The sequence below is a fragment of the Taurulus bubalis genome, assembly GCF_910589615.1.
Source record: "Taurulus bubalis genome assembly, chromosome: 6".
Taxonomy (NCBI): Eukaryota; Metazoa; Chordata; class Actinopteri; order Perciformes; family Cottidae; genus Taurulus; species Taurulus bubalis.
Window position 1 is genome coordinate 23,575,911 of NC_136594.1, and position 10,831 is coordinate 23,586,741.

Genomic DNA, 10,831 nt, shown 5'->3' on the forward strand with positions numbered 1-10,831 from the left:
GGGGGCCGGCCTGGGGGTCGGGGCCCCGGGCTCCGGGGCCGCACGGGGCACCGCCAGACAGTGGCTGGGCCACGGGGTGGAGGCGGGCTGCCAGCCCTGCCAGAGGGGCGCCTGCGTCCAGGGAGACTGCCACCCGACCGGGCAGCGTGGCTTCACCTGCACCTGCCACCCGGGCTGGACGGGAACGGTGTGCGACCAGCAGGTCAACAACGCCTGCGACGGCAACAAGTGAGTGGGTTGTTGTGTCGATGTGTGTCTGTGTGCCTGTGTGTCGATGTGTCGGTGTGTGTGTGGTTGGGGAGAATCACAGCACGGGTATGGGTTCAACCCTCTGAACCCCAAGCAGTTTCTGGGGTCTTTTTCTTTGCTCCCGTCACATTTTACTCTATGTGGCTTTGATTTCCACTGCAATATTAAAGTCCTGCATCTCCATGGCTACAAGTAGAGATAACTAGAAAATGTCACAAGAAATTTCCATGGTGTGGCGACTACTGCCGCAATATATATATATAAACGCCGACATTAGTAAGATGTGTTATTGAGGTTATTGAGGTGTCATTTCTGTATTTGTGATGGACTTGAGAGCAGCTACTGCTTCATAGATACAGGTCACTGGTTACCATGGTGATTGTTAAATCTGACCACAACAACAGCTTTATGTTAAGATACAGTTAATTCATGGGGCTTTTATTTTGAAAGGGAAGACAGAAAGACAGACCAGTAGACAGACAGACAAGAGGCGTTACAATGCCTTTGACTGAATTTCTCCAAGTCATATGTGTGTGCAGATTGTCTACAAAACCATCTGTTAAACCCCAGATTTCCAGGCAAAAACATTTTCAAATCACCAAAATAGTACATTCAACAGAGAGGAAAGAAGCAGCCGAACGCGCTGATATGCTTGTTATTTTTGTGGAGTTAATAATGTCAACGTCAGTGGACGCGATTAACACGTATTAACACGTGGATGCGCGCACCCGCGTGGCCGTTCACGTGCACAAACACACGCGCACATAGACACACACAGTCAGCCATTTTGTCTAACACAAAGCTAACTTCATGCTAGCAATCAAATTCACTTCTCTTTCTCTCCACCAACAGCCTGCAGCTGTTCTGTGTGTGTGTGTGTGTGTGTGTGTGTGTGTGTGTGTGTGTGTGTGTGTGTGTGTGTGTGTATACCTCTCGATGTAGCTTAAACAATAATGAGAAATTGGTCAAGAGGGTTAAAACCACAGTTTGCACAGGAGACTTGTACCCCAGCTTCACCTTCCCCCCGTCTCCTCCGTTCTCCGCCCTCAGGTGTATCCACGGCACCTGCCTCCCAATCAACTCCTACTCCTACTCCTGCCGCTGCCAGCCCGGCTTCGCTGGCGTCCTGTGCGACGAGCAGGACCAGGACGCCGCCGACCCCTGCGGCCCGTCTCGCTGCAAACACGGCAAGTGCAGAGTGTCGGGCCTGGGCAAGGCGTACTGCGAGTGTGACGGCGGCTACACGGGAGATGCGTGCGACAGAGGTGAGGAAACCAGAACCCACAGTCACCGCCGTTACTAACGTTCTTCTAAAAAGAATCACTATTGCCGTAGTTTCTCTTCTCCTCTAAGCGTCTGCTTGGCCGTCTGTTAGCAGTGTGTGTGTGTTTGTGTGTGTGTGTGTTTAACAGTGTTCAATGTCTCTGCGGTAATGCTTCTAACCCGTTGCTTTTTCAACTCAGCCTCTGCTGAGCTTCCTCCTAATCCCTCGCGGGGGGTTACTCAGGTGAGCCTGATCTTCTTACTGTCGCCTTCTCTTTACTTTTTTACCTTTTTTCTTGGTTCCTCTTTAACCCAAAAGACGTCCAACCACTGCTTCACCACGTTGTTCACCTCACGCAACACACAGCCAAAGTAGTTTTGCTTTTCTCTCATCTGAGATAGACAATCATGTTCAGTTTGTATCAGAGTATTGAACTCTTTCTATGTACAGTCTGTTTGTGTCAGGCTGGTCTCTTCCAGCATCCGTAGCCATGTTGTATGTTATCCACGTAATCATGAACAAATAAGTATAATGAGAGCAAAAGCAGATTTTTTTTCTCAATATTTTCCAATATTTAGCATCTTTATAGCATTTTTTTTATTTAATTTATTTTGCATCACCATCCATGCCGTCCCTCTGTCTCACTGTCATGTCCTCGTCTTGTCCTCTCCGCTGACACTGAATCACGGTTGAGTCGTTTTCACCATTTCACGTCCCTTCCGCCGCCTTCGAAGCGGTCAACTCGTAACCTTTGCGTCTCCCTCCTCGCGCCCACAGAGGTGGCCTGCCGAGGGGAACGGGTCCGAGATGTCTACCAGAGGCAGCAAGGCTACGCGGCGTGCCAAACCCAGGAGAAGGTCTCCCGCCTAGAGTGCCAGGGCAGCTGCGCGGGGGGCGCAGACGGACAGGGCACCTGCTGCACCCCCCTCCGCAGCAAGCGCAGGAAATACACCTTCCAGTGCACCGACGGCTCGTCTTTTGTCCAGGAAGTGGAGAAAGTGGTCAAGTGTGGCTGTACAAAGTGTTCCTCATAAAAATAAATATAAAAAAAGAGATTCTCTCCCCTCCAGATTTATCTTCTTGCTCCGCCTTACTTGATGTCCAATGTCCCGATTCCTCCCTGAGGAAAACCCCGTCACCTTCCACGGCCCCCTCCCGCGAACCGTCCCTTTTTTTCTTCTCAAAAAACAAAAAACAAACAAAAAAACAAGAGAAACAACTAAAAAAAGAGTTTCTTTTTCTTTGTCAGTGCTGGACTGATGATTGATGCTTCCTCGGTGGGGATGTTGAATTGTATTGTAAAGTACAAAAACAGACTTATTTTTTATTATGAAGTGGAGAAAAAAAAAAAAAAAAAGACACACACACAAAGAGTGGACTTTTTCCTTACTTCTTTTTCGTTGGTCGTGACGACTCCGACTCCGTCTCTTGCCCCGGGAGGGCCGACCGCCGACCGCCTCCCCGTAGACTTCCTGCTTCCCCTCTGTGAGTTGTGTGTTTTTAGGAGTAACCTTAACCGGTAGTACCACGGACTCACCGCTAGGAGGAGCTGCATTGAGAGCACGGGAGACGGCGGGCAGCGACACCCGACAACACGAGGAGCCACCACTGTCGACCTCCTGAACACTCGGAGACTGTGTGCATGATCACACACACAGCTGTGCTCAAACTCCTGGTATTTCTTACAGCTACTGAACAACACACACACACACACACACACACACACACACACACACACACGTAGAGGAGTTACACATAATACCTGCCAGGTTAGATACAGTACTCTCTGTTTATCTACCCCCCTCCAGTCATGAATGACAAGTATTTATTGTATCATAAATACCTGTACTTATTCAGTAGATCCCCTATGTATCAATCTGATTCTTTTAATATATATTAATTTATATTTGTCCTTATTTTTGTATTAAAAAAAAGACATAATCTGTCAAGATAGCTGAACTAACAAAAAGGTGTCCTTTATTTTGGTTTGAAGAGAAGGTTTTTTTTTGGGATCACTGAAACTATTGTGCTTGCCAGAGACCGTAGTTACATTTTAATCTGCAAATGTGACGTGAAGACATTGTATATTTTTTTCTCGCGTTTCCTGAGAGTTTGTACTGTGCCATTGCCAGAAGGTCTTTATATTAGAGTTTAAATGTATAGATAATTTTTTCCCTACCTATGTATTTCACACACAATCTCGTGAGTAGCATTGACGCTAGAGGATGCTTAGGAACTGTTTTTACCTTTTTAACAAATTTATGCTTAAAGAATACTGTGACTTTTTCTAAATGAAACTACTTTGTTAGGCCCCTCCCCCCTCCCCGGTCTCCGATGTTAACATGTTGCTGCTAAGTTTTTGTACCGTAGACTTGGATCCTGATCTGTATGTTATATAGAACTTCCTGCTCCTACTGTACGGGGGCACCTTGTGTAACAGATAAATACGTCCCCCTCCCTCCTACACATGTGCATTGTGCTTTATATTCCCCTCTTCTCCATCCCCAGAATAATGTCAGTTCCCTGACTGATGTTTGTTTATTAAACACAATATTTACCTCACACTTCTCGCCTTCTTTTTTTGTTTTTTTTGCACAAAGAGGTCCAAGTCGGAAACGTACATAAGTGTAAAACCAGTTTAGTCCCCTTATAATAAATGCTAGGCCTTTTCGTGCCCCCTCCACCACACACACACACACACACACTCCCCCATTACCTGCTGTGGCCTTCAGCGTGATACCGTGTATTCCTCTGTGCCAGAACCTTCATCGTTGTCCCAATACAGTTAGAAACATATGAATAAGGCTGCCCGCTGCGCTGGAGGACATCTTCCTTCATTGTGCTGAACACACACGTTTATTTGAGTTAATCCGGCACAGACCGACTCGCTGCTGTAAATATAGCGTAGTTAGCGTACCAAGTGAGAATTCATCCGCAGCTGTAAATAGTCCCCAAGAAATGCTCAGTTTGATCCCGTTTGAGATGCATATCCTAAAAGCTCTTTTATTTCTTTTTTTTCATATAATTTTACTGTGATCTTCTTCTTCTTCTTCTTATTCTTCTTCTTCATGAATACATGTATATTTGTGTATGAACAAATCAGCCCGATAGACGGGGTAGGGAAGTCGGAAAGTAGACAGAGCAGCGCGTTTTCTCTTCATGGGATTTGTTAACAATAAAAATGTGGTTTTGTTTTTAAGAGCTGACTTCCAAAATAAAAGCCCCACTCTGGTGAAGGCCAGAGGCCATTTCCCATTCATTCAATTAGTCAGTCAGGCCGTCGAAACCAAAATAAACGCGTAAATAAATAAGTCAAACTAAAGGTATTTTCCTTTCTTCGTAATGACCTGAGAGCCGTTGTCTATTCCATCATTAAAACCATGTTTTAAATTATTTTCAAGCAATGAATGAGTAATTTATTGAGAAACTATAATCATTACATTAAATGAATTAATGCAATATGCAAAGACATCAAAATATCATTGATGTGGTTCCATCGAGTCCAGCAACCGTTTGATAGGTCAGTGTAAGGGCACCCCACATATCAGCCTCAGGGTCACAGAGGTCAGAAATAATGTCACAATGTTGGAGGGAGATTTGAGCTAAAATCATCGGGTCAATGGGCCAATACAATCAAATGTAATACAGCATATAATACAGCTGTAATATACACCACAGAGGGACACACTGTACTCAAAACAAAGTGCAAACTTTTTTTATTTGAATTTGCGGCGTCATTACAAACTCTTTATGGACACAAACAGAAACACAAGGTTCGTTCTCTGAAGCACGAGACATGCTGACTACCGCTGGGGTTGTTGCACAGCAAATATATCTCTCAGCGGTAGAACAGCAAGACAGCGGCCTCAGTCATCTCTTTGGAAGCGCTCCAGCCTTGGCTAACTCCTAGTCTGTCCCAGTCAAATGATGGGAAGTCCCCACACTGGTCAGGGTGCTTCTCAGGGAAGTATCCACCTCCTCCTATACAGTACTGGACACACACACACACACACACACACACACACACACACACACACACACAGTATTACTACACTGTGTATCATGTTCTGTTGACTGACCGCCACATGTTGGGACTCACATGTTCGGTGTTGCAGCCAGTGGGCTTGACCCCGGAGCAGATAGCCATGGCTGCACGTTCGTTGTTTATTGGTCTGAAGCTGATGAAACCCGGCTCAAACTCCGCTTCTCAGAGAAACAGAAAAAAAGCATGAGTTTTTGTTGGTTGGAGGAGATGTCACTGATGATGGAAGTGTAGGGTCCACAGACGGGGATGAAAGCAGGGAGCTAGTTGGAGATGTCACTGGGGATGGCGATGGAGGGACCACAAACTGTGCAGACACTGATGTTTGTGACGAGGCAGCCGGTCTCACGAATGCATGAAATGTTGGGACAGTGATGTCCTGAAACTCCTCAGGTTCAGCACAAACTTCCTCCGCCGCTACCAAAAAATCTGTGGTCTCTGATTCTTCTATGGCCAGTTTATAGTCCTGTAGAACTTTACCAGTTTGGTTATACAGGTATTCCACTCCAATAAGCTCATCTGTAAAAAATGGACAAACAATTAGATGAACCAAGACATTGTCAGTGGTAAACTGTATCTGTAGATTTGAATTAAATTGTGAAAAAACAACAACAAATAAGTTCTCTACCTGTGTATTTTCTTGGCCCGACGTATGGGATAATCTTCTCGCCCAGAACCTCCTCTGCAAGAACATTTGCAGCATGACGGAGGAGATGGTTGTAGCAATGTGGCTGCTGCTCATCGGTAGTTGCTGCCACAGCCCGGTCCTCATTCCACCTCGAAAGTCCATCCAACAGATACGCCTGGAAGAAGGTGTCACTTGCCAGCGTACCTGTACATGAAGAAATTTACAATAAAATAAAGTCTGAGACCATACAGATAGCTGTTATTATAATAAATGTAATATCATAATTATTAATAAAAAGGTAATGGTATGCGCAAAATAATCCACATATTTACCTGGGATGAATCTGTTCAGGTGCAGGTGAAATGACTCGAGGGATGTGGAGCCTCTAGCACAGCGGAAGGTCGGCAGGCGGTGCCCTCCTTTCACAGACGTTCCCGTCTGCGTATAGAGCTGCACACCTGGAGGATCCTGGATGCAGGCCACATGCTTGAACTGGGTCTTCTGGATCTCGTTCATCTGGGCAGAGTTGATGAGCGGGACTCCGAGAGTGTCACAACCAGCAGCGCCATCAAACGTCTGTATAAGGTGCTTGATCTGTTCCTGGGTCTCCCTGGTCCCGCGCGTGGTTCTCCTGCAATGCAGAGCTAGCTCGTTGCGGCTGATGGCGCGCATCACGTCCGAATCAGATGGATGCATCTGCGCAGCGTCGAGCTCTGCACGCTTTGCCTCCTTCAGGGCCTTCAGGTCGTCTTGGTCCCACATGAACATGCAATGGCTGAGGCGACTCATGAAGGTCGCGTACAGTTGATGCGAGTCAGTGGTGCAACCCACAGCAAATCGCCGCATGAAATGCCATGCGTCTAACCGGACGATCATTGTCTGCCACTCTTCGAACATCCTCCTCAGAAGTGTGTTGCCGCAGCAGCCTCTGTCCACATATAACACCTCAGGAGTAGCCACCCCAGCCACTCTGTATCTCCTAACTAGGCCTTCTACCATCGGCCCAAGTCCAAAACCTTCACTGGCTGTGAGCACACAGATGATAACCTGTCCGTACTCATTGCCAATATTGCATGCCCAGGTAGCGGTGCCGTAGCTGAGTCCTGCAAGCTTTCGGGCCACCTTTTTGGTCGAATCCATCTTCAAGATCCGACCATATTGTGACGTGATGGTGGCCTTAATGTCATCTAGCCTTTGCAGGACATCCTGGGCATAAACCTGCATCAGCCACCGGTGCTTGGGGACAGTAGGCATCACAGGTACGTTCTCAAATGTTACAGGCAGGATCAGGCCTGATTTCACAGCACTGGAAATCCCCTTGCAGTGGGTCAGGTACTGCACTGTCTTTTGCAACCAGACCTCCGCATGACGCTCCTGCAGCTTACGCTGGATCTGGCTGCTGCTGTTTCCCAGCCCTCGCTGACGCATCAAACTGACGACCTCCAAGTCACATGCCAGTTTGGATGTCAGGATGCATGGGAATTGCACCCTGTGGCCAATGTCGAGCTGGGAGATGAGGCCATGGCTCCAGCTGATGACCTTCCTTTTGCATTTTGGGCAGGCCAAGTACTCGGAAGCAACATAATACATTTTCCCCACGGCCACCACCTGCCTGATTTTCTGATGCAGGCCAGCTGAGGTCAGAGGTAGTTTCTGACACTCTGGATGAGGACAGCACAACTTTACTTGCCACAGCTTGCGTGGCATCCAGAGCAGCAATGGATGGCCAAGGTCATTTTCCTGGGGAGGAGAACTACTGATCTTCAGTGGCACCTGTGGAGGATACCACCAAAGTTTGTCCACCCTGGTGAAGTCCAGTTCTGGATGCCCCTGTGCTGTCCACTTGAACAGAGCTTTTGAGATCCACCTCTGGTCCACTTCAGGCAAGGTGTGTATCCAGCCAGCAGGAAGACAGACTCGTGCTGGATAAAGACCAAGACAAAGAAAGAAACACAGAAATAAACAAATGCTTATTCAGTTTAATATGTTTGATGTTTTAAAGAAGTATAAACGTACGTGCAACATGTGCCTCCTCAAACTTAATTGCCTCGGCCAGAAGTGTGCTATCATCCAGCTCAGTGAACTCAGAGGGGTGGGCGAGGCTTGGTGGGGTGGTTGTCGGGCGGGTGTGTGCCTGGGTGGTTGTCGGGCGGGTGTGTGCCTGGGTGGTTGTCGGGCGGGTGTGTGCCTGGGTCAAAGCTGGAAAAGTAAACAAATAAAACATGAGTATTGAACAGCAATAAATTCTCAACAGAAAAAAATGTGATATAAACATTTTTGCTTACATGGTTTGACTAGGCTGGGAGAAACCAGCCTTTTTACAGCATTAGCCACGCTTTTCTGGTTCGGCATATCCCTGCCCAAGAGGGAGCGGATAGAGGAGGTGGCAGACTGCTGGGCGGTGGAAGAGTGCTGGGGATGTCCAGCATATTGTTCTTCTTTCATGGCAATGGCAATTCTGCCAGAAGAAAAGAGCTCAAAATACTCCCTGAAACACCCCTTGTTGTGTGTTGCCGCCTTTGGGGTCCCTCTTCATTGCTGCCACCAGGAAAGCAGCGTATCCCAGGGCATTTTCAGCCACCCACTTGAAAGTCTGCCCACGAAACGAACCAAACTGGATTTGAAAGAACCCCAGCAGGTGTTTCCTGTTTGTTAAATCTCCATGTTGCTGAACTAAAGCTGTTTTGGCCTTGTCCAGCACTGCATCTGGGGACATGGGTCGCATCCATGGCTTTTTACTGTTCGCCACCTTCACCTTTGTGGCCTCACTTGTGTCTGTAAAGGAAATACTGCCATCACCACGTCTCCTGAAGCGAGGTTCCATCTAGATTAAAAAAAGAATATATATAAAGGAAACGGAGATAAATAACACAGCAGTGACTGATTAAATGGACACAATATTTGGTAACATTACTTAAGTAAACTGGGTATATTACTATAATTTATATTCAGTCAAGATCACCTTGGAATATTCAAAGTATGACAAGTAAAAGTACTCATTAATCATTTGGACGCAGAATGATCATTAGATTATTATTACATATGCATTACTGTGTGCAGTGTAGGCATTGCAAACTGAAGGTAATTACAATTTAATAAAATAACAAATCAGTGCAAGAATGAAGATCACTGTGGAAAATATAAAATACAAGATTAAAATAATTGGATGGTAGAAGTATAAAGTAGAATACAATATAAATACTCAAGGATAATGCAAGTACCTGAAGATTATACTTCAGTACAGTAACGTTTCTCTAATATATGAAATTTCCCGAGCTATTTTGCCTCACTGCATGGGACAAAGGAGTTTTCAAGTGAGTAATGTTAAGTGTTTGTAACTTTCCGTTCGTTAACTAACTGTAAGTTACAAACAGGTGTCCAGTAACGTTACAGTATTGTAAGACTTACGACTCACAGACGAGTACACTATTTCATGTTATTTTAGGTCTCGTCATGTAACATTACATGTAACATTACTTTGTTGTAAATGAATGAATACATACAAATAAACACTATAATAAACGTGTAACTGCGGACCACTCCAGTCCGCACCCCCATCCACCAAGTGACGTTAGCTACCCGTTTAGCTCGCTGCGGTCAGCAACAGACGGGGGTAGTTAGTTGGTAAACGTTGTTAGTTAACGTTACATTGACTTGACATGAATGAAATGTCAGTAACCATAAGCCCAACTAAGGGTTGCTATCGGCGAGCAAGCTGAAATATAACGTTACAGTGATAGGACAGGTGACGTTATAACCACATTATGACACGTTAGCTAGCGGGTCATTCATTCAAATAGCAATGTATCTCAATTCATTTCTATTGACGAGAGCTATAAAGGATGCACTTACTTTCGAAATGTTGTTTGGACAAATGACAAGCAATCGGTCGGCCTCTGGTCATTGTCCGTAAATTTCAATGACGCTCGTGACCTCGCAAAACGTCGACTGGGCGTAAACAATCGTAATCGGCCATTCTCGTTAATCATCGTGAGCCTCCGTGAGGTCGACGACGTGGATTGGTCAATTTGTGGTTGAATTGTGGTTGCAGACTGAAAGGTGATTGGCTCTCGCAACGAAGAATTACCTGGTACGACTAAAGCTGCCGGAATTGAACCCGGGACTCCAGTGTGAAAGACCCATGAACTAACCGTCAGACCACCGCGTTAGACATAAATTTGACATGTCAACGCAGTTGGCGGTTTTTAATGTACATTGACATGTACAGTAAATGCCTAACGCGGTGGTCTGACGGTTAGTGCATGGGTCTTTCACACTGGAGCCCCGGGTTCAAATCCGGCAGCTTTAGTCGTGTTGAGACGTAAGATCCCTTAGAATAGAGTCCCAAGGACTCGAACGGGAGTCTCCCGGCCAACGGCTGCCCAAAGTACTTTCCATTAGGAAGAGAAGTCTTCCTAATGGCTGTATGGGGCCTGTGTGGGTCGTGTGATAGACGACTAATCCAGGCATTGCGTTAGGATTTTTTTTGTTCATTTATAAATATGAATATATATATATATATATATATATATATATATATATATATATATATATATATAATAAAAGATTTTTTTATATATAATAAAAGATTTTTTTTTTGTGCAAATCCGAATGACTGTATGAGACCTTGGGTTCGTGTGAAGACCAC

The 10,831-nt window shown here is 45.8% G+C and overlaps 1 protein-coding gene across 2 annotated transcripts in view; it reads left to right on the forward strand.

Annotated features, from left to right (window-relative positions):
• Positions 1-2,933, forward strand: part of slit2 (slit homolog 2) — a gene marked incomplete at its 5' end in the record, with an annotated part of 75,540 nt that extends 72,607 nt beyond the window's left edge. For both annotated transcript variants that reach the window (XM_079220278.1, XM_079220279.1), the window contains 3 exons: positions 1-228; positions 1,300-1,514; positions 2,291-2,933. The exon at positions 1-228 is cut by the window's left edge and continues 127 nt beyond it. In XM_079220278.1, coding sequence (XP_079076404.1) covers positions 1-228; positions 1,300-1,514; positions 2,291-2,547 — 700 coding nt within the window. In that variant the 3' untranslated portion in view covers positions 2,548-2,933. The remainder of the gene's footprint in view (positions 229-1,299; positions 1,515-2,290) is intronic.
• Between the last annotated feature and the right edge of the window lie 7,898 nt (positions 2,934-10,831).